Genomic DNA, 21,421 nt, shown 5'->3' with positions numbered 1-21,421 from the left:
CTGTCCACTAAATGGCCCAATAACAACTAGGTGTGTGAAATGAGATGGTTGCTATGCTCTCAAATGAACTCACACAGAAAAATGATAAAAGAGAAAATCATTATATCACCTGTGGGTGAACATGTTTCACAAAGTGATCACAGTCTGACCTCTCAGTCCTCATCGTCAAAGGAAACCTGTACAACCCCTTCAAAAGATGAGTCTTGGAGCTTAAATTCATAAATTTGCTAGATACTAAAAATCATGGTCTGAATAGATTTATGGCTTATTACAACAATCTATGACCCAATTAAACCCTCCTCACAGCTCCCTCCCCCTTTTCTCCCTTATGACTGGAGAAGCGTTAATAGGCTACTTCACCTTGAATGGTTCCTTGAAATATGTATTAACTACTTATGCTAAACAATCTATTCCATCTTGTATTTAGTTGTGACTCTCTGAGTCCCTTTCCCAGACCTGAAGAAGAGTTCTGTGTAAGCTCAAAAGCTTGTGTCTGTCACCAACAGAAGTTGGTCCAATAAAAGATATTACCTCACTCACCTTGTCCCTGGGATCAAGATGGCTACAACAACACTGAATATAAAGTCGTTGATTTATTTACCCTTTTTATTTCCATCTTACATGTTATCTGCCCTAGTTTATGTTTCTTTCTATTGGCTTCATATAGGTTTGATTTTTCATCTGAAATGACCTCCTGTACATTGCCATTTAACCCCATTACTGTTTTTCTTGCCTTCTTGTTTCCTTTGTTATTTAGGGGTCGGCATACTTTCTGTGACTCCATTATGATATACTTAAGTAAATGCCATGATGAACTTAAGGATTTTAATATACTCTTTACTTTAGGAACTTTTTGACTAGATTCTCACCTACAGATTAACTTGATCATATTGTTATCAGTATTGCTCAGTGGCTCGACTATAGTTACTTCTTAAACCAACTCTAGTTTTCCTTAGGACTCGGTTGAGTATAGTCTTGCCTCTTGTGCGCATGAGAACTAATTGTTCCAACATGCAATCATTTAAATTGTGGAGAAATTGATTCTCTAAACCTTGTTTCACTGTGACATATGACCACTTTATATGTGATTTCATACCCACATCAAATAACCTGAGTAGGTTAGAGCAAGGATTTCCCTTCACAAACGTCAGGCTGGTTTGTCCTTATTATATCATGCTTATTAAGTGTTTTTATAATTTTTAATGATCATTACAATCATATCTCCTGGTATTGAAGTACAGTAAGACTTTCTGATCTGTAATTCACAAGATCACCTCTAGCAACTTATTAAAAGATAGGTAGGTTCCTGTACAACGCTTGCAACCTTCTAGCCCTCTGGTATAGTAGCTGATGTTTAATAAGTTGCATATTTTTGCTAAGCCACTTCATTCTTAAATTTCTTAACAATTCTTGGATGAATACTGTCCAGTATTACTGACAGTTCAGTCTGTTTAATGTATCTATTTGTTACAGCACTTCTGTTGACACTTCAGCCTCAGAGTCTCTCATCTGTATCTTCCCAACATTCTCTTTGGTGCTCAACCTCTTGAAGGATCACACCTCTAGGAAGGGTGGTCCATGAATCATGATTCTATAATCCTGTTGCATACAGGATCAATGAATGTATATTCACATTACCTGCAGATATGGCATCTGCAAATAAATCTCCTGATCTGTTAAACGTTTTTCAGAAAGGGCTACAACTCACTCATCCTAAAGGCTACCCTAATGGCAAAAAAGGTTAGGTGAAAATAATTGTAAGAAACACCAAAATCTGTGCACTAGACAGTGTCATATGTGAGTTGCCTTTTCTGTACTTCCAATAATATCTGATTAAGTAGCATCTTGATAGATTGATACCCAGAGAGGTATATGGCATTTTTTGTTTTTTTTTGTTTGTAAAGTTGGTCCTCATGAAATTGAGGAACGGATATAATGAACTAGATGCAGTTAGGTATAAGTAGACACCTAACTTTCTCTGTATACAGTATTTCACCTAAGGCATATCAACCAGGATGCACAACGCATCTCTTATTCGATCTTATACCTTTCTTGAACAAACATTGTGTCAGTTCTGCCATTTTGCAAAGAAATGCGGAAACCATGCCAATATCTACTGAGAATAAGGATAAGACCATCTGACTGATTTCTATTTATGACCTAGAACCCATCCCAATAGCCAATCTCCAGATTTGTAAAAAAATCAAACAAGAAAATGCATAGAAAACACACCTACTTCTTCTATACATGAAGATTTAATGTTAATTGTTTGAACTACCTCCAATTTCCTTTATCTCTTCTCCTACTTACAACCCTGCAACTCTTTCCAGGTGTACTTTTCACCTAGAACTATCCTTTGCCCCAAATCACGTCTTTCAAAAATTTCCTCAAAATGCAATTATTTTGGACATCTTTTTACTATTAGTTCGCTATCACTGGCTGTCTCTCAGTGTATCTTATGTAGCCAAGGATATACTAGATAGTCCCAGAAATCTAACAATTTTCTTTTTCCTTTTTTTCATGATTCATACTAAAATCCTTAAAACCAGGAGCCCTTTATTTACTTTCCAAAATACTTTCTCCCCCAATTCATCTGTAAACATAATAGCTACATATAAAACACTATTTAATCTGCCATATCATGGTGTCTTTGGAATTATCCTGAAATACGGTTTAAATATTCATATAATCTTTTAGATTCTAGGTTATGTTAAAGAAATGATAGTGAAAATTTCAGCCTGAAAAATGAAAGTTTCAGAAATTTGTAAGCAACTGAATCATAGATTAGAAAGGGTCAAGCAACATTAACAGTAGTTTTTACAATAGCTCCTGCTAAAATAGTGTTTTTAATCCCCTTTAGGCATATGCTGGGTGTCATGCAAATATGCAGCCCATAAAATGACCTTCAGACAAAAGAATGGGTGACCGGAACATCTATTAACATATTTTTTTTCATAGAGCCTTTGCCCTGTCCTGCTATCTTTTCACATAGAGAATTTCTTATTGAAATCATAGTTAAAGCCACACTTACATCTTTAACACTGTGCTCATGCCAACCTCTCACGTTCCATGCAACACAGCCTTCAAATCTAGTCTGTAAGTAGCCTTAAATCAGCTTAAAACAACTTAGACTGAGTTTTTAGCAGCTCTCTGACATCTTCTATTTAGAAAACGTTATGATATTAGCATAATTTGTATGTAGAGTGCAGTAAATATGTACTTCCACACACAGATTTTGTGACGGCTCCAAAATGTTATTTTTCAGCACTATTCTACCCTATGATAGTTCCAGGGTTTGGAGCACAGGAAGTTTGTACATATAGTTATGTATCTAAGAGCACTTGTACCTTGGTTGATCTGTCCCCAATATGTACATTTTTGATTCCCAAATTGACCAAGTATGTGATTTCTCTGTACTGCATGTGGCTTTAAATAAAATAGTAGTCATTTGAATTTTTAGATGTTGGTTTTTTTCAAAAGATGAGAGTGTGCAATAACTGCAAAATTAAAAGTATGGTAGTATTGTAAAAAGAAGTAACTGATAAATCAAACTTGGTACATTTGAACTTTCAGGTTTTGTTCTGTTGTAAGAAAATTAAAGTGATCTTTGACATTTTTTTCCCATAGTGATTTTTTTTCAATCTTAACTCCAATTTAAGTGTTTGCCTGGGAATATGCTTGAAGCATTTTTGAAAAGTTTGGAATTACTCAGTGAGAGGAGTCAGTGAGGAGCTTGTGAACTGTGCAGTTTCTTCAGCAGAACACTGGAACTGCACAGAGACTGCTCTATTGCTTCTGAATTCCGCGTGAGTGGAACTCAGTTCTTCATAGACCACTGCCATCTTCTTATGTGTCTCTGTCCCTTTTGCTTGCTTCCAGGTGAACCCTTTGTGCCCTATGTGATGTGCTCATGCCTGCTCACCTAAAACCACACCGTTGGGTTCCTTACTATCGTAGCCTGATGTCTTGGTCCCATATGAATTTTAAGCGCTCTATCTCAGGCACTTACAAAGTGTATATTTGGGTCATGTGCATCTTACATGGGGAAAATTATACCCCTCTTCTTGGGATACAGAGGCCCCTTGAGGAGCAGCTTCACCACACCAGGGAGGTAAAATTTGGGTATACCATGCTGAGGTACACATCACCTGTGTTCTACTCTTTTGTGGGGTGAGGCAGGAGAATCTTCTGCTGTGCACATGCTCTGTTCCTTCACCTGTTCCAGCCATTAGGCTCAATTAGCAGTCACAAAGCAGCACCGCTTTCACTCCCTGGACTGAGGAGTGGATTCCTTCCCTTTCCCCCATGGAGTGTCCCAATGCACAGCCAGATTAGTTAGGCTGAGCACTGTGAAAAGATTTTAGCTAGAGAATTCATTAGGGTCATGATCACCTCACAAAATATGCAGGAACTATTGCTGATCTTATGTACTCCCCACTCTCCTTTAGCACCACTGGACCTCTCAGTTTTAATAGCGCTCCCCTGTGACCAGCTTCACAAGAGTTCTACTCAGAGCCTCTGTGTGACTTGAGCTTTTCCCTTGTGTAGCCACCAAACTCTACGGGAGTTCCTGTGTGGTTTCGGGGTTCTTCTGGAAAAAATCTGGACTCCTGTGGACTTTTGGAAACTGGGTGGTGGACAGCAGGAATCAGGAGAGACTATACAAGGAGGTTTCAGAGTAACAGCCGTGTTAGTCTGTATTCACAAAAAGAAAAGGAGTACTTGTGGCACCTTAGAGACTAACCAATTTATTTGAGCATAAGCTTTCATGAGCTACAGCTCACTTCATCGGATGCATACTGTGGAAACTGCAGAAGACATTATATACACAGAGACCATGAAACAATACCTCCTCCCACCCCACTCTCCTGCTGGTAATACCTTATCTAAAGTGATCACTCTCCTTACAATGTGCATGACAATCAAGTTGGGCCATCTCCAGCACAAATCCAGGTCCTCTCACCCCCCCCCCTTTCCAAAAACCACACACACAAACTCACTCTCCCGCTGGTAATAGCTTATCCAAAGTGACCACTCTCCTTACAATGTGTATGAAAATCAAGGTGGGCCATTTCCAGCACAAATCCAGGTTTTCTCACCCCAACCCCCCCCCCCCACAAAACACACGCACACAAACTCACTCTCTGCTGGTAATAGCTTATCCAAAGTGACCACAAGGAGGGAAGCATGGGGAATGGAACAGCCATTGAGATTATGCCAGAGTTTTTGGTGAACATTTCAAAATCTGTAACACCTCCTGCAAACTTTCCAAAAGCCATCAGGACCTGCAGCACACCTTAGAAGTGTTACTGGTCATTTTGTCATATTCAATTCACTAGTGAACAACTTCCCAAATATGCCTTTCTCCATCTCAGAATAGGTCCTGTACCCTAGATCTTGCCAAGATCCACTGAAAAGCTCATTTAAAGTTTCTAGACAACTCATTTTGCAGACAAAAAAAAACTTCCAGGAGTTTTCAAAACTTTAGAATGACCTATTTTTTTCCACATCATATTTCTCAAAGATAGCTTGTTTGAAATCAGCTCCAATTTTATAAAAATATAATAGTAATAATGATCCCCTGGCCACAGACCATACATGCAGAATTTGATGCCAAAATTTTTTTACTTTAATTTGCTTTTATTTCAGCAGCTATGGAAGCCTTTTATCTGTACCCTAGCCATTGATTCTGTGCTTCCCCCTCAAAGAGAGTTGGCACTTTGCACTGCCTTCTCTCATGTTTCATGCTTTGCAATAGCATGTATACACCCATCCTTTTTAATCAGTTCTGTTCATTCTCTTCAATTTTCATTGCAGTAGCACCTGAAGTTAGAGGTAATAGATACACTTCCCCTTATCTTGTGAGGATCATGATGCTGTTTCCCTGTACACTATGCTCTTGCTTATAGGTGAGTACTAGGTAATGTCAGTTAAGTCAACAAAATATATGTGCACAAATCAGATAAATGTGTATCCACTTTGTATGAGCAAATATATATCTATGCATTCATAACAATTATTACACGAACTCAGAAGGACATTTGAAACTATGGTCCTGAAATTGTGGGCTAAGACCTATGATCCTACCAATTTAACCTCTACCAGAATCAGTCCTGCTTAGCAAATGAACTGGGAAGCGCCATATTAAACATGCTTTCTCACCTTGACAAAAAAGGCCTGCAGGAAAGTGTTGGTACACCAACATTCATACTTTCTTTTTTAACCTTTGATTTTACTATTAGTGAATTTAGTCCTTGTGAAAGCTGCTGTACTGACAGCCCTGGAAACTAAAGCCCTTGGTTTATTTATCTAATTGTTAGAGTCTGGGCTGTCAGCAATGAAAGCTTCCTCAAATGTGCCCTGCCTGCTACCCCTTGGTGATGTTTCAACCCTACCATGGCATAAAAACGCAGTTCATGTTCATTCAAACCTTGGTCCTTTTACTGAGACAGCTAACAAGGTTGTCAATTCTTGCTAACTGTGATTAGTTTTGTGATGTGGACTATTGTCCACTAGGAACTAAACCAAGCCCACCATCTGATTTTATGTAGATTGCCAAACAACTGATGGATGGTAACAAAATTTAGTCATTACCAACCTGAGCCAGATTCAGAGTGACAATTTAGAGATGTCCATACTCTTAAGCCATCCAGTCCCTTATTAATATATATTTCTACCTCAGCATACCAGTAACAGGAGGTCTACTTATTTATAACCACTAAAGAGTGAAGTTGCTCCTTTATTGAGAACCATAGATGTGCCTCCCCTTTATTCATGCATATACTGTAAGTTTACATATCATTTTACAAACAGAGGCAAATTCTGCTCTCCATTGCACTCGTGTATCCAAAGTAACTCTTCTGAAGGTGCTGGAGTGAGAGGTACTCCAGCTACACCAGTGTATGTGCAGTCATAATTTGTCACAGTGACCTTTTCTACACGGGGAATTTTCAGCAGTTCTAGCACCACTGCTGCTCCACCAGTGCTAGCAGCGGTGGATGCACGAGTGAACATGAGAGCCTACACTAGCGTTCCCACCATTGGTAGTGCTGGAGGAGCTGCACCAGCGCGAGACCAGCCCTGGGAGAATTGCTAGTGCCTCCGTGTAGACTTAATCAGATTCCCTGCTGTGAGCAGATTACAGTCTAAGAATTAGATTGCTTTAGAATTAGATCATATTTTTTAACTTTAGATCCTGTAATGCACCTTTCTCAGTGGACAACCAGTTAAAAACACTTTATGTTTTATGTTACTGATACTAGTTAATTTTTTTGTCGACTGTGGCAAATTCTTACTTAGAAATCAAAACACTGTTAACCAATTACCACCCGTAAAATGGGAATTCTTACAAATAATCCTACAGACATGAGGACCTTTAAAAGCAACAATGACGTCTGATTCCTAAGGCAGCTTAGGAAATGAAGCAATCAAATCCACATAAGAAAGCATCATTACAGCAGTTTCTACAAAGTGTTAATGGGACTGCTCACCCAAGCATGATTTGGCCTCATTTGTAAACTCTAAGATTTGGCATTTGGGTGAGCGGGTTAATATGTTTAGGCTTGAAATTAATCTGATCACAATTTTTTTTTATTACAGAACCAAAATCTACTTGCTCCACAATAGAAGGAATTGTTTTATTCAGTGCAAAATTATATTGTTCAGATAGCGAAGTTTCAGTTAAGAAAAATAACAATTATGAATAACGATAAAATATTTCTATATAGAGCACTTTTTGGTGAAAATTCATTGTCTTCAGATAAAAAATCTTTCCGTCAAACCAATCTTTTATGTAGCTAAAAATAGTTTAAAAGAATATTTTAAAATTTTGACACATTCTAAATCCAGCAATGCTCATTTTGCAGGCCAGACCCACTCCCATTGAAGTCAATGGAAGCTGAAAATTTTGGGCATGCTGTTTGATCTACTGAATTTCCACCATGTATAAAAAAATGTCTAATCAGGCACCATCCTGCAGTCCGTGAGCAAGTAGAACTCTCATTGTCTCCCAGATTGTATCTGAAAGATGCAAGTGTAAGAATAAGAGTTATTGAGAAAGCACGACTCTGGATTTAGGGTTGTGTTTTATTTTATATTCGCCAAGGGAAAGCACAAAAGTTTTAGACTCTGGGATCTGATCTCTGATATTTGGCTTGTCTGAGAAGTAAATGATCCTATAATTAATATTGGGGACTTCTCTCTCTCATTTCAACATGTTAATTGCATGGGTTAGTGGAAAGTTGTATTGTATTCTGTGGCATTGTATTGCAACTGCTTTTTGGCAGAAACAGATTTTGTTTGATTATTCATTCCTTTTGATTCTGTTATAGCAGGGTTGATTCTTAAATAGAGGAGTTAATAAAACAGCTGACTTAATGTCCTTCACCAAAATGATTCACCTCTTTAAATACTAGAATAACTAAAATTATACTTTCTCCAAAACTTCAACATACAACTTTCATAGCCAAAAATGCTGCAAGCCAGCAAGTTATTATCAGTGGAGAAGAATTTGGGATCTCTTTCAGAATGCTAATTGCTGAGGCCAAGTGACATTTTCTAAGGCTGTCAAATGCAATGGAGAAACAGAATATCCCTATTGATCAAATTACTCACCAACAATGACAGCAATGACGGTGAAGAGCACAAAGGCATTCCTCACTAGGTAACTTTTAACATCATCCTTAGTTATGCTCTGCACCTTCTTTTTTGCCAGTAATGTACGTTTCCGGACTCCTTGCTGAAAGCGCTCCATCTTATTTCCAGATCTTGGATCTTCTCCGTTACTTTTAGTCATTTATATTTTGAAAAGTGATTTCTTCTTTTATAATTTACTGCTGTTAAAATCTCCCCAGAAAGACAGAAGACCTTCTTCCTTGGGAAGTGCAGGAGGAAGCTAGAAGACAAGATATATCAAATGTCACAATAAGTTAAACTTCAGAGGAATAATCAATATCTGCACATGCAGGCAAATACTCATCATATAACAATCAGACTTGGATTATTTAGATTAATTAATTGATTGCAGTATGTGGTAAATAACTGCAATGTTGGGTGGAAACCTGAGTTTAAAGTACAGATTTTGTTCAGATCTGTATTTCTCGGTCTGCAGGGAATGGGCCTGATTCTTCTTTCACACTGGTATAAATGAGGAGTAACTTCACTGCAGTCAATGGAGTTACAATAATGTAAAATGAATGTCACAGGAGAATCAGATGCTGAATATCTATAACTATTGATCAAACCTCATTTTCATCTATTTAGCAGGCACACATTTATCTGAACAGAATCTGCCTATCCCACCTTCTAAATGAAACTTCTGATAAATAATATCTTTTTAAATCATAGTATTCAGAATACTATGTATTTCAGATGTTTTTAGATCATTTTAATGCTTTGTCCTGCATTGATATCTCTCCTGTTATATGGCAAAACACAGCAGGAATAGTTTATCTCTTTACTTACTACTCAGGAGGTATGCCTTTGATAGTAACATTCATCTTTGAAGTGTGTAAGCTACTCTGACACATCTGTAAAACATCAGAAGATGTAACCCAGTTAGCTTGTTACTTCATGTTTGTTACAAGTTCACACTACAAGATAATGCTTTGCATTGCCTGGCAAAGCATTGATATGATTTGATAATTATCACACTACAGATTTGGCTTTAAGGTTTTTTTTAAAAAGCTTTCATTAAAATAGTTGGGATATGTTCGCAAGATAATCTACTTTTTATTTCAAACACACTAATTTTTTTGACTGCTTGAAATTAATTTATTCTGCAATTAAATCTGCACAAAACTATTTTGCAAAGTGGGAATCTGCTTTTCCACAATGTTGGATAACACAACTATGCCTGCTACCTACTCCAGTATTTCTCTGGTAGGGTCACAAATTTATGAATGGATATAGCTGGCTTCAGCACTGAAATCCATTTTCAATTATATAGATCATTTATATCTTTCTGCCTTGCTACATCTATTGCCTAATTAGCTTTGCAGAAAGCATTTAGAAAGTTCAAGTTTTAGAAGAGGGATGATTGAAGGGGCTATCATGTTATTTAAAAAGGTAAAAAAATGTTTTTGATGGGATTTGGTGTTGCTTTTGGAGTTAAATATATGTTTAAAACTAGTATGCTAATATACTATTTCCCCTCTATTTTAACACATTGTAATATGTTTTTTAAAGAAGATTGTCTACACACACGCACACACACATCTCCCATTCCCCCTTTCCTGTCTCACCTCTCTCCTTTTTTTTAACAAATGTATATTTTAAATTGGAAAAAGCTATAATAGGTAATTAGTCTTTTCTTAATTGGCTGCAGAGTGGGGAAAAAATTCTTAGGCTGAGCTAAATGTATTGTGTATGGTATTTTTGATCTTGGAGGTGTGACTGCTGTGTGTGTCTCTGAAAGAGTTTTCTTCAGAAAATTAGTTTGCAGTATTTTGTAACAAGCTTATAGATTCACCCAGCCCCCTTTTCCCTCCAGGATCATTTAACACAATATCATCCCAATCTACGCTTTATAAGTAAGATTAAGATCAAGAAAGAAAAGTCAGTATACCCCCAAAGCATCATTATATCAAATGACCTAGAAAAGTATTTTACAAAGGAAGAGAATGAAAAGCGAAAAACACCAACAAAGTAAACAAACTCACCTTTTTAAATTCTGCAATGTTCCAAGCACAAAAGACAAGCAACAAGGTAAATTTCCCAGTAGGTACAATAGAGATGAAAAATTCAGTGAGCAAGAGAAGGAGAAGACTGACAATATGCATGTGCTCCGGATACACCAACTTACTATCACTGAAACTTAAGAAAAGGGGAGGAGTCTATTAATCCAACTCTGGAAAAAAATAAAAAACACAACTGAAGGGGGGAAAATAGCTGAGCTTCTGGAATATTGATTAGTCTTGGCACAGTAAAAACAGGGTTGCTTTCTTTGTTTTTCCCCTTTCGACCACTTTCACGCTTTGTCAGTTCAGCTTCATTAGAAATGCAAAATCAGGACTCAGGAAGAACTGAAGAATGACACACAACACAGAAGGCTGGAAGTCTTTGTGATTAGAGATTTGAAACCAGGAGTCAGTAAAAATTAAACATAATTATATAACATTATTCCACTACCTTTTCCAAAAAAATGGTGAAATATATGAGGATGTTAGTCTACTTTAAAAAGTGTTTTGGTTTGGGGTTTCAAGGCGTTTTCGAATCCTTAATGACAGTTATTTAAGGAAGCATCTTTCTGAAAGGTGGGGAAACAGCTTTACATCTCTCAGGGGTAACTGGAACACTGTCAAGAATAGATCAAAATATGATGAGATACAGTTCTTTGTAGTTTTCTTGTTACTCAAAAAGCAAGATGAGACTTGTCTGTAGTTCAGTAATTTAAACTCTTTTAGAGTCAACCCAGTTCAGAAAAGATTGTCTCAACAGCACAGTGTGACTAATAAAGGGAAAAGCACAAAAAATCCAGCTTTTCCTAAAAAATAAGTGGCCCTTTTTGCATTTAAAAGCTTGCACCATTGGAAGAAAAGCAGCATCTTTTACCTTTTCAGAATTTGAATTTTGATTTTAAATGCTGGTTGAGTCACTGACAGATGCCGGATGATAAATCATGTTGTTTAAATACTAGAGGATTACCTTTTAGCATATCTTTCATCAAATTCCTGAGCTGTGACTCCCGATTGAGATTATAGATGAAAAGTTTTAAGTATACTATGTACTAGATGCTAATATTATTATTACTATATCGGAGGACAGGACTTTCAGTTAATAAGCTTTCTGTAAAAAGAAAAAATATAAAATGTCACAACCGTCATACAAACTAGACATAATAAGGATAAATGTGGAGAATAAGTTTGATAGGATTAGAATTATTTGCCAAAAATCACACCAGTGTTTCTGCTTTCTTATTTAGGGAGTAAGTCTATATTCACCATGTGTACTGTGCCTGATTTCAGCTGTATTCTAAATAAAATGAGGAGTATCTAAAAAGATCTCTATCAAAACCAGGCAGAGTCAATGGATAATTACTGTCTACTCTGCTTAACAATGTTGCTTTTAGACACAAAGAATATTGGATTAAAGAACAACATTTGTAGTTAATTTAGGTCCAAATGCTGAGTAAAGCCTGAAGAATCTGGTACTTAGATATTTAATGCTGAGTAAAGAAAACAAACATCAAAATTGAACTCATTTTTAACTGCCAATAAATTGGATGAATGCATATGTCAGGGCTCCTTTCCCACTCTGAACTCTGGGGTACAGATGTGGGGACCCGCATGTAAGACCCCCTAAGCTTATTTTTACCGGCTTAGGTTAAAAACTTTCCCAAGGCACAAATTCCACCTTGTCCTTGAACAGTATGCTGCCACCACCAAGTGATTTAGACAAAGAATCAGGGAAAGGACCACTTGGAGTCTTATTCCCCCAAAATATTCCCCCAAGCCCTACACCCCCTTTCCTGGGGAAGTTTTGAGAATAATATCCTCACCAATTGGTACAAGTGAACACAGACCCATCCTTGGATCTTAAGAACAATGAAAAATCAATCAGGTTCTTAAAAGAAGAATTTATTTAAAAAAAGATAAAAGAATCCCCTCTGTAAAATCAGGATGGAAGATAACTTTACAGGGTAACAAAAAGATTCTAAACACATAGGATTTCTCCTCCAGGCAAAACTTTAAAGTTACAAAAACAGGGATAAACCTCCCTCTTAGCACAGGGACAATTCACAAGTTAAAACAAAAGATACTTTAACGCATTTTCTTGCTATTACTTACTATTTCTGTAATATTAGATGTATCATTTCAGTGGGAGCTGGATTACTTGCTTGGTCTCTCCCTTTGTCTCCAGGGAGAACACACACAGAGCACCAAAACAAAGCCTCCCCCCACCATCACAGATTTGAAAGTATCTTCTTTCCCCATTGATCCTTCTGGTCAGGTGCCAACTAAGTTATCTGAGCTTCTTAACCCTTTACAGGTAAGGAGGGATTTTATGCTACCCTTAGCTGTATATTTATGACATGCCCCTCAAATCACAGACGGTGCTGGACAGCCTGCTGCACACTGGCTGTGATTTCTTTCTGGAGCTCTAGGAGAAAACAGAATTAATAAGACACATGCACCTCTAGATACACTACTGATTATAGAAAACCTAACAGTATTTTCCACATTTCAAGGATGATTTTAACCAGTTGATTCTGGGAAACTTTCACAGGAGATTGCATCAGCCACTTCGTTAGAAGCTCCTGAAATGTGTTGTATTTCAAAATCAAAATCTTGGAGAGCTAAACTCCATCGAAGAAGTTTTTTGTTATTGTCCTTGATGGTATGAAGCCACTTCAGCGCAGCATGGTCGGTTTGCAGGTGGAAATGCCGTGCCCAAAAGTATGGGTGTAGCTTTTCCAAAGCGTACACAATGGCATAACATTCCTTTTTGCTGATTGACCAGTGACTTTTCCTCTCAGACAGTTTTTTACTGAGAAACACGACAGGATGGAATTCTTGATCCGGTCCTTCCTGCATTAAAACTGCTCCCACACCACGCTCGCACGCATCTGTGGTTACTAGGAACAGTTTGTCAAAGTCTGGGGCCCTTAGCACAGTGTCAGACATGAGTGTCACTTTAAGCTGGTTGAAGGCCTTCTGACACTCTTCAGTCCACTGAACAGCATTTGGCTGTTTCTTTTTGGTTAGGTCTGTCAGTGGGGCGGCAATTTGGCTATAGTACTGTACAAATCGCCTGTAATATCTGGCCAAGCCTAAGAAGGATTGGACCTGTTTCTTTGACTTTGGGACAGGGCACTTTTGGATAGCAGTCACCTTGGCCTGTAGGGGGTTGATAGTTCCTTGACCCACCTGGTGTCCAAGGTAAGTCACTCTGTTTAGGCCTATTTGACACTTTTTAGCCTTAACAGTTAGCCCTACCTCCCTTATGCGCTCGAAGACTTTTTGCAGATGCTCCAGGTGTTCTGCCCATGAATCAGAAAATATGGCCACATCATCAAGGTAGGTGACTGCAGATTCTCCCAATCCTGCTAGAAGACCATCTACAAGTTTTTGGAAGGTGGCGGATGCATTCCGCAGCCTGAAAGGGAGCACATTAAATTCATACAGCCCTACATGGGTGATGAAGGCTGACCTTTCCTTGGTGGGTTCATCTAGCGGTACCTGCCAGTACCCCCTTGGTTGAGTCTAAGGTAGAGATGAACTGGGCACATCCCAGTTTTTCCAATAGTTCATCTGTGCATGGCATTGGATAGTTGTCTGGGCAAGTTACAGCATTTAGCTTACAGTGGTCCAAGAAAAAGCGTATCTCCCCATCTGGTTTAGGAACTAGAACCACTGGAGATGCCCATGCACTGTTAGAGGGGTGGATTACACCCATCTGTAGCATGTCCTGGATCTCCTGTTCTATAGCAGTTTTGGCTTGAGGAGATGCCCAGTAAGGTTGAGCTCTAATTGGGTGAGCATTACTTGTGTCAATGGAGTGGTATGCCCGTTCGGTCTGTCCTGGGGTGGCTGAGAACATCGGCGCAAAGCTAGGGCACAGCTCCTTGATCTGCTGTCACTGCATACGTCCAAGGGTCACGGAGAGGTTCACCTCTTCCATGCCACCGTCACTTTTCCCTTCATAGTAGACACATTCAGGCCACTCAGCGTCAGCTCCTCCCTGGGCTGTAAACTAGAAAACCTTTAATTCTCTGGAATAAAAGGGCTTTAGAGAATTAACATGGTATACCTTAGGCTTTAGGTTTGAGGTGGGGAATGCTATGAGATAGTTAACAGCTTCCAGGCGCTCTTGGACCGTGAATGGCCCTTCCCACGACACTTCCATTTTATGGACCTGGCGCGCCTTCAAGACCATGACCTGGTCCCCTACTTTGAAGGAACGCTCTCTGGCATGTTTATCATACCAGGCCTTTTGCTCTTCCTGAGCATCTTTTAGGTTTTCTCTAGCAAGGGCTAAAGAGGTTCGGAGGGTGTTTTGTAGGTTGTTTACAAAATTCAGAATGTTAGTTCCTGGAGAAGGTGTAAACCCCTCCCATTGCTGCTTCACCAACTGTAATGGCCCCTTAACCTCGTGGCCATACAAAAGTTCAAATGGTGAAAACCCTAAACTGGGATGTGGTACAGCCCTGTAGGCAAAAAGCAACTGCTGCAACACTAGGTCCCAATCAGTGGAGTGCTCATTTACAAATTTATGTATCATGGCCCCCAAAGTTCCATTAAACTTCTCCACCAGGCCATTTGTTTGATGGTGGTAAGGGATGGCAACCAAGTGATTCACTCCATGAGCTTCCCAAAGGCTTTTCATGGTCCCTGCCAGGAAATTAGTTCCAGAATCTGTAAGGATGTCGGAGGGCCAACCTACTCTGGCAAAAATATCTGTTAATGCCTGGCACACACTTTTAGCCCTGGTATTGCTTAGAGCTACTGCTTCCGGCCATCGGGTGGCAAAATCCATGAAAGTCCGTATGTACTGATTTCCTCTGGGTGCCTTTTTTGGAAAGGACCCAGAATATCCACAGCTACTCACTGAAAGGGAACCTCAATTATAGCGAGTGGCTGGAGAGGGGCTTTGACCTGGTCTTGGGGTTTTCCCACTCTTTGGTACACCTCACAAGACCGGACATAGGTAGAAAAGTCTTTGCCCATTCCCTCCCAGTGGAATGACCTCCCCAAATGGTCCTTGGTCCTGTTCACCCCAGCATGGCCACTAGGATGATCGTGGGCTAAGCTCAAGAGCTTTACCTGGTACTTAGTTGGAACTACCAACTGTCTTTGAGGATGCCAGTCTTCCTGGTGTCCACCAGAAAGAGTTTCCTTGTATAAAAGTCCTCTTTCTACAACAAACCTGGATCGATTAGAAGAGCCGAGAGGCAGTGGGTTGCTCCATGCTGCCGTCCAAGCTCTCTGGAGGCTTTCATCTTCTTCCTGTTTGGTCTGGAACTGTTCCCTTGATGCTGGAGACATCAGTTCCTCATTGAATTGTGGACTTGGGCTTGGTCCCTCAGGAAGCGATGCAGGTGATGGGGCTGTTTCCGTTGACTGTGAACCGCTCTCCGCTGTTGCACTATGTTGTGGTTCAGGCTCCTGCTGAGCCTCTTGCGTAGGTTTAGCTGCTGCTGGCAGGGCAGGCTCGGTGGTGCCCTCTGGTGTTAGAGTTGTAGACGGGGTTGCAAGCGCTGGATTCAGTGCTGGCAATGGTTCTGGTGCTGGTTGCTCCACCAGTTCTGGTTCTGGGACTGGCTCTGCCTGGGTCTCTGCAACTGGAACCACTACAGCTGTCGTAGACATTGGCATGGTGTCCGGTTCCACCACCTCAGTCTGGGTCTTTGGTAACACCGACTGGGCCCTTGTAGAAGGCGCAGGAATGGAGCTAGGTGTGAAGGTTTGCTTAGCCTGGCTGCAAGTGACCATTCCCACCCCCTTGGCTAGCTTCACATGGTTGGCCAAGTCTTCCCCCAGCAGCATGGGAATGGGATAATCATCATAGACTGCAAAAGTCCACATTCCTGACCAGCCCTTGTACTGGACAAGCAACTTGGCTGTAGGCAAGTCAAAGGAGTTTGACTTGAAGGGTTGAATTGTCACTTGGACCTCTGGGTTGATTAAGCTGGGATCCACTAAGGATTGGTGGATAGCCAACACTTGTGCTCCAGTGTCCCTCCATGCGATAACTTTCTTCCCGCCCACACTCAGTTTCCGTTCGCTCTGAGGGTATGTGGGAGGCATCTGGGCCTGAGGACCTTTGGTGTGACTCTGGTGTAATGAACTGCAGTTTGTTGGGGTTCTTGCAGCAGTTGGCCTTCACATGCCCCAGCTCATTACATTTAAAACATCGCCAAGCTGACTGGTCACTGGGGCGAGGTGGGTCGCTGGAGATGGGTGTGGTGGGAGGATAAGGTGTTTGGGGTTTTCCTTGGGATGTAGGTGGGGCTTTGGACTGCCCCCGGTGGTAGGGTGTTGTCTCGGGTTGCCTCTTCTGATATCCGCTCCAACTGCTACTAGTTTTTTTCTTTTCCTCCACCTCCACCCATTTGGTTCCAATCTCCCCCGTCTTGATTACAATTTTGGGCTTCCCATCTAGGATGTATCTTTCTATTTCCTCAGGAACACCCTCTAAGAATGGCTCCATTTGCATTAGGAAAGGCAGATCTTCCAGAGATTTAACGCTTGCTCCTGATATCCAGGCATCCCAATTTTTCACAATGTGGTAGGCGTGTCGGGAAAGTGCCACATCCGGTTTCCACTTCAGGGCTCTGAACCGCGGACGGGAATGCTCAGGTGTTAGCCCCATTCTGATTCTGGCTTTTTTTTTAAGAGTTCATAACTATTCATGTGTTCCTTAGGCATTTCAGCCGCCACCTCAGCTAAGGGTCCACTGAGCTGCGGCCTCAGCTCCACGATATATATATATATATATATATATATGGTCTGTAGAGATGCTGTACCCAAGGCAGGCCCTTTCGAAATTTTCTAAGAAGGCCTCTGTATCATTGCCTACCTTGTAGGTGGGGAATTTTCTGGGTTGGGAAGCGGTACCTGGAGAAGGATTGCTAGGATTGTCTGGTATATTCTGCTTAGCCCTTGCCATCTCTAACTCCAGTTCATGCTTCCTCTCTCTTTCTTTATCCTCCAGGGCTCTCTTGTGGACAGCTTCTTCTGCCTCCACGCTGGCTTTTTCTGCCTCCATCTCCAAGCGCCTTAAGGCCATCTGTCTATCATGTTCTTTTTGTCTCTCTTCAGCTTCGAATCTGGCTAATTCTAATTTCTTTTGGACATCACTGTCAGTCATTCTAGCCTTTCTGTGTTTTTAATAAAAAGAACAGGAGTACTTGTGGCACCTTAGTGACTAACAAATTTATTAGAGCATAAGCTTTCGTGGGCTACAGCCCACTTCATCGGATGCATAGAATGGAACATATAGTAAGATATATATTTATATATATATACACATACAGATAAGTTGGAAGTTACCATACAAACTGTGAGAGGCTAATGAGCTATTATCAGCAGGAGAAAAAAACTTTTGTAGTGATAATCAAGATGGCCCATTTAGACAGTTGACAAGAAGGTGTGAGGATACTTAACTTAAGGAAATAGAGTCAATATGTGTAATGACCCAGCCACTCCCAGTCTCTATTCAAACCCAAGTTAATGGTATCTAGTTTGAATATTAATTCAAGCTCAGCAGTTTCTCCTTGGAGTCTGTTTTTGAAGCTTTTCCGTTGCAAAATTGCCACCCTTAAATCTTTGACTGAGTGGGAGAGAGGTTGAAGTGTTCTCCTACCGGTTTTTGAATGTTATGATTCCTGATGTCAGATTTGTGTCCATTTATTCTTTTGCGTAGAGACTGTCCAATGTGATATATGCCATCATGTGCCAGCAATGCCCCTCTGCCATGTACATTGGCCAGTATATACTGGTGATTTGCAAGTATATCTTCATTTAACTACTTGTAGATATTATGAGAATATAGTATTTTCTTGTGAAAGGAAATGAATTTAGTATTGAAACCTAATGAGAAAATGGACATTGAGCTGTCTCAAAGTTTAGCATTTTAAATTCAACCTATGGTTCCAGTAGTTTCAGAGTAACAGCCGTGTTAGTCTGTATTCGCAAAAAGAAAAGGAGGACTTGTGGCACCTTAGAGACTAACCAATTTATTTGAGCATGAGCTTTCGTGAGCTACAGCTCACTTCATCCGATGAAGTGAGCTGTAGCTCACGAAAGCTCATGCTCAAATAAATTGGTTAGTCTCTAAGGTTCCAGTAGTGTTAGAGTTTTTATTGTTTCTGGGAAAAGGTACTTAAAACATGATAATATTAGACTGAAGTTAATCAACAAAGAGAATATAAGAAAGAGAAGGCAGTGTGTCTTGTGGCTAGAATAGGGGAATGTGAATTAAGAGACCTGTAATCTATACCTATCTATGCCTATCTATGCCTCACTGTATGATCTTTACCAAATTACATTAACTTCTTTATGCCTCAATTTCTCTACCTCTAAAACAGAGATAATACGTATTTCTTTGTCTATGTAGGGTTTTACTGGCGCCCATCACTGAAGTATCTGAGTACCTTTGTGAAGCACTTTGATGATAGGTTCTATATAAATGTAAAGTATTGTTATTATATCTCTATAGATACATCAAACTATTAAACAGCAACCAAGCCAATCCAGCTGTAAAAAATGTAAGAGGTGGAAATTAAGTAATACATAATAAACTTCAATATGACCATTTTTTTGGATGATGATAATAATAATCATATATGTAACACAGATGAGTGCATTGATCCCAGCTAAAATACGCATTTTAACCATTTAAAGTGAACACATTCTTACCTCTAAGCAAATGATCACTGTATACTAATGCTGGGTGAATCTCAAAAGTTCTGGAGGTTTAGGACGCTCATGAATGGCCTGTCAAAGCCTTACTCAAATTATCTTATATCAGAAAAACTGGTATGGAAATCTCATGAGAACTTGTTCTCGTATATGGTTTTTGATATGTCCTGCCTTTGATCCAGTGGGACAGAATGCATTTAACACTCATCCATAGGCCTCAGACAACTTTAGAAATGTGGGTAAGTATCATTATCCCCTACTGTGCTGGTGGAGAAACTGAGGTGCAGAGAGTTTACATGACCTGCCCAAGGTGACATAGTGAGTAAATGGCAGAACTAAGAGACAGATGAAGATTAATGGCAATCGTATGTCAGGTTATTTTAGAGCTCCACTTCTGACATGCAGTAGACATGCCTGCATCTGTCTGTGGCTTGTGCCAGGTACATGTTTGTACAGGTATGCTATCACATCAGGAAAAAGAATGTGTGGCCATTGCCATTCCCTGCAGGAGTGGTTTCAAACCCAGTCCTGTGCTTATTACTTAGCTGTATGTGATAAAGGGAAATCCAATATTTTCCTCTATGCTGCACAGTTATAAATAACAAATTACAATTTGTAGCATTTTGATGGATGTTTATCAACACCAGTGCAAAATTACATTATCAAACTGCGTCTCCTTTCACCAAATGTATGGATGTGTTTGAAATCCAGCATTTCTTCTTTCATTCAAATTATCATGCAGGGCTAGATTGTGCCCTGCTAGTCAATGTAAGGGAGCAAGGATCCTTTAAGATACTGCAGCATGTTCCTGTTATGCTATAGTCTGTTCTATGAGCCAGTGTGAAATGGGGGGACAGGGCCCTCGTTCAGTTCTAATCTGAACAATTTTCTTTGCAAAATAAAAGGCAGTTTCCTTCCAATAGAAGGTACTCTAATGAGCTTCGGTGAGAGATAGCATGGATTCAGCAGTTTATGGAGTACATAGAATAACTCTGGTGCTCAAGATTTCGCAGATGCTGTGAGGAGGCAAAGAACCTCTTCTTTGCTCAGCCATGGCAAAAGACCTTCTTGTCATAACTGGTCATCAATGTGAAACCTCCTCTACTGGCAACTTCAGCCATCTATTTTCACTTCATCTGTTGCAAATAGTCAGTAAGCCAATGTGATTTATGATGGGGAAGTTGTGGAAGAGAATGCCAAGGGGCCATTCTATTGATGATGGAGTATAAAAGATTATTATAAAATCCTACTGAGCCACAAGAAGTGTGATGTTTTGGAAGCACATCTTCTCTGAGATTAGGCAAAACAGTTGCTATCTGATCTGCAGGACTCATATTTTCAGTGATTTATATCTAAATTTGTATTGGTTTTCAAATTACAGTGGTGGCCGTTCCCCTGCATTACTGTGTTTCTGCTGACTGTAGCCAGCAGACAAATCCTCTGATTTTGTTTTTACTTCTTTTCTCTAAAAGCCATTTCATTTTAATTAGAGAACATTTAAAAGTTTTTTTGCCATGAATATAAGTTGTAACTTTATGCTGAGATTTCTGACAGCTTTAGATCTACAACTGCAATGTTCCGCTTTGCCCTGCAAAAGTTCTCAGTAGAGAAATGTGAACCTCCGATATCGCCATTCAACATCATAGATTGACTGGACCATCACATATATTGTATGCATGACTATAGCTGAACAGGCAACCTTGTTTCCTTTAAATATAAGGAGACAGATCACCGCCCTCTAGGACAGAGGTGGGCACACTATGGCCTGTGGGCCATATCTGACCCACAGGACCCTCCTGCCCGGCCCCTGAGCTCCTGGCCAGGGAGGCTAGCCCCCGACCTCTCCCCTGCTCTTCCCCCTTCTCCTCAGCCACAGCGCATTGCACCGCCAGCGCAGTGCTCTGGGCGGCGGGGCTGCAAAGCTGCGAGCTCCTGGGGCAGTGCAGCTGCACAGCCCGGCCTGACCCGGTGCTCTGTGCTGTGCAGTGCGGCTGCCTCTCCTGGTATAGCCGCGTCGCCAGCCACCAGTGCTCCAGGCAGCGCGGTAAGGGGGCAGGGGG

General features: G+C 40.3%; 1 protein-coding gene across 1 annotated transcript in view; it reads right to left on the bottom strand.

The window, feature by feature from the left end:
• The window catches only part of SLC1A3 (solute carrier family 1 member 3), a 92,244-nt gene extending 81,427 nt beyond the window's left edge, over positions 1-10,817 (bottom strand). The window contains exons 1-2 of the mRNA XM_048850011.2: positions 10,659-10,817; positions 8,614-8,893 (exon numbers count right to left, since the gene is read on the bottom strand). Of these exons, the coding sequence (XP_048705968.1) occupies positions 8,614-8,794 (181 nt within the window). The 5' untranslated portion in view covers positions 8,795-8,893; positions 10,659-10,817. The remainder of the gene's footprint in view (positions 1-8,613; positions 8,894-10,658) is intronic.
• Positions 10,818-21,421: the final 10,604 nt, after the last annotated feature.

This window comes from Caretta caretta, chromosome 5, assembly GCF_965140235.1.
Source record: "Caretta caretta isolate rCarCar2 chromosome 5, rCarCar1.hap1, whole genome shotgun sequence".
Taxonomy (NCBI): domain Eukaryota; kingdom Metazoa; phylum Chordata; order Testudines; family Cheloniidae; genus Caretta; species Caretta caretta.
The sequence above is the reverse complement of the archived record's forward strand: the minus strand, read 5'-3'. Positions and strand labels throughout refer to the sequence as shown.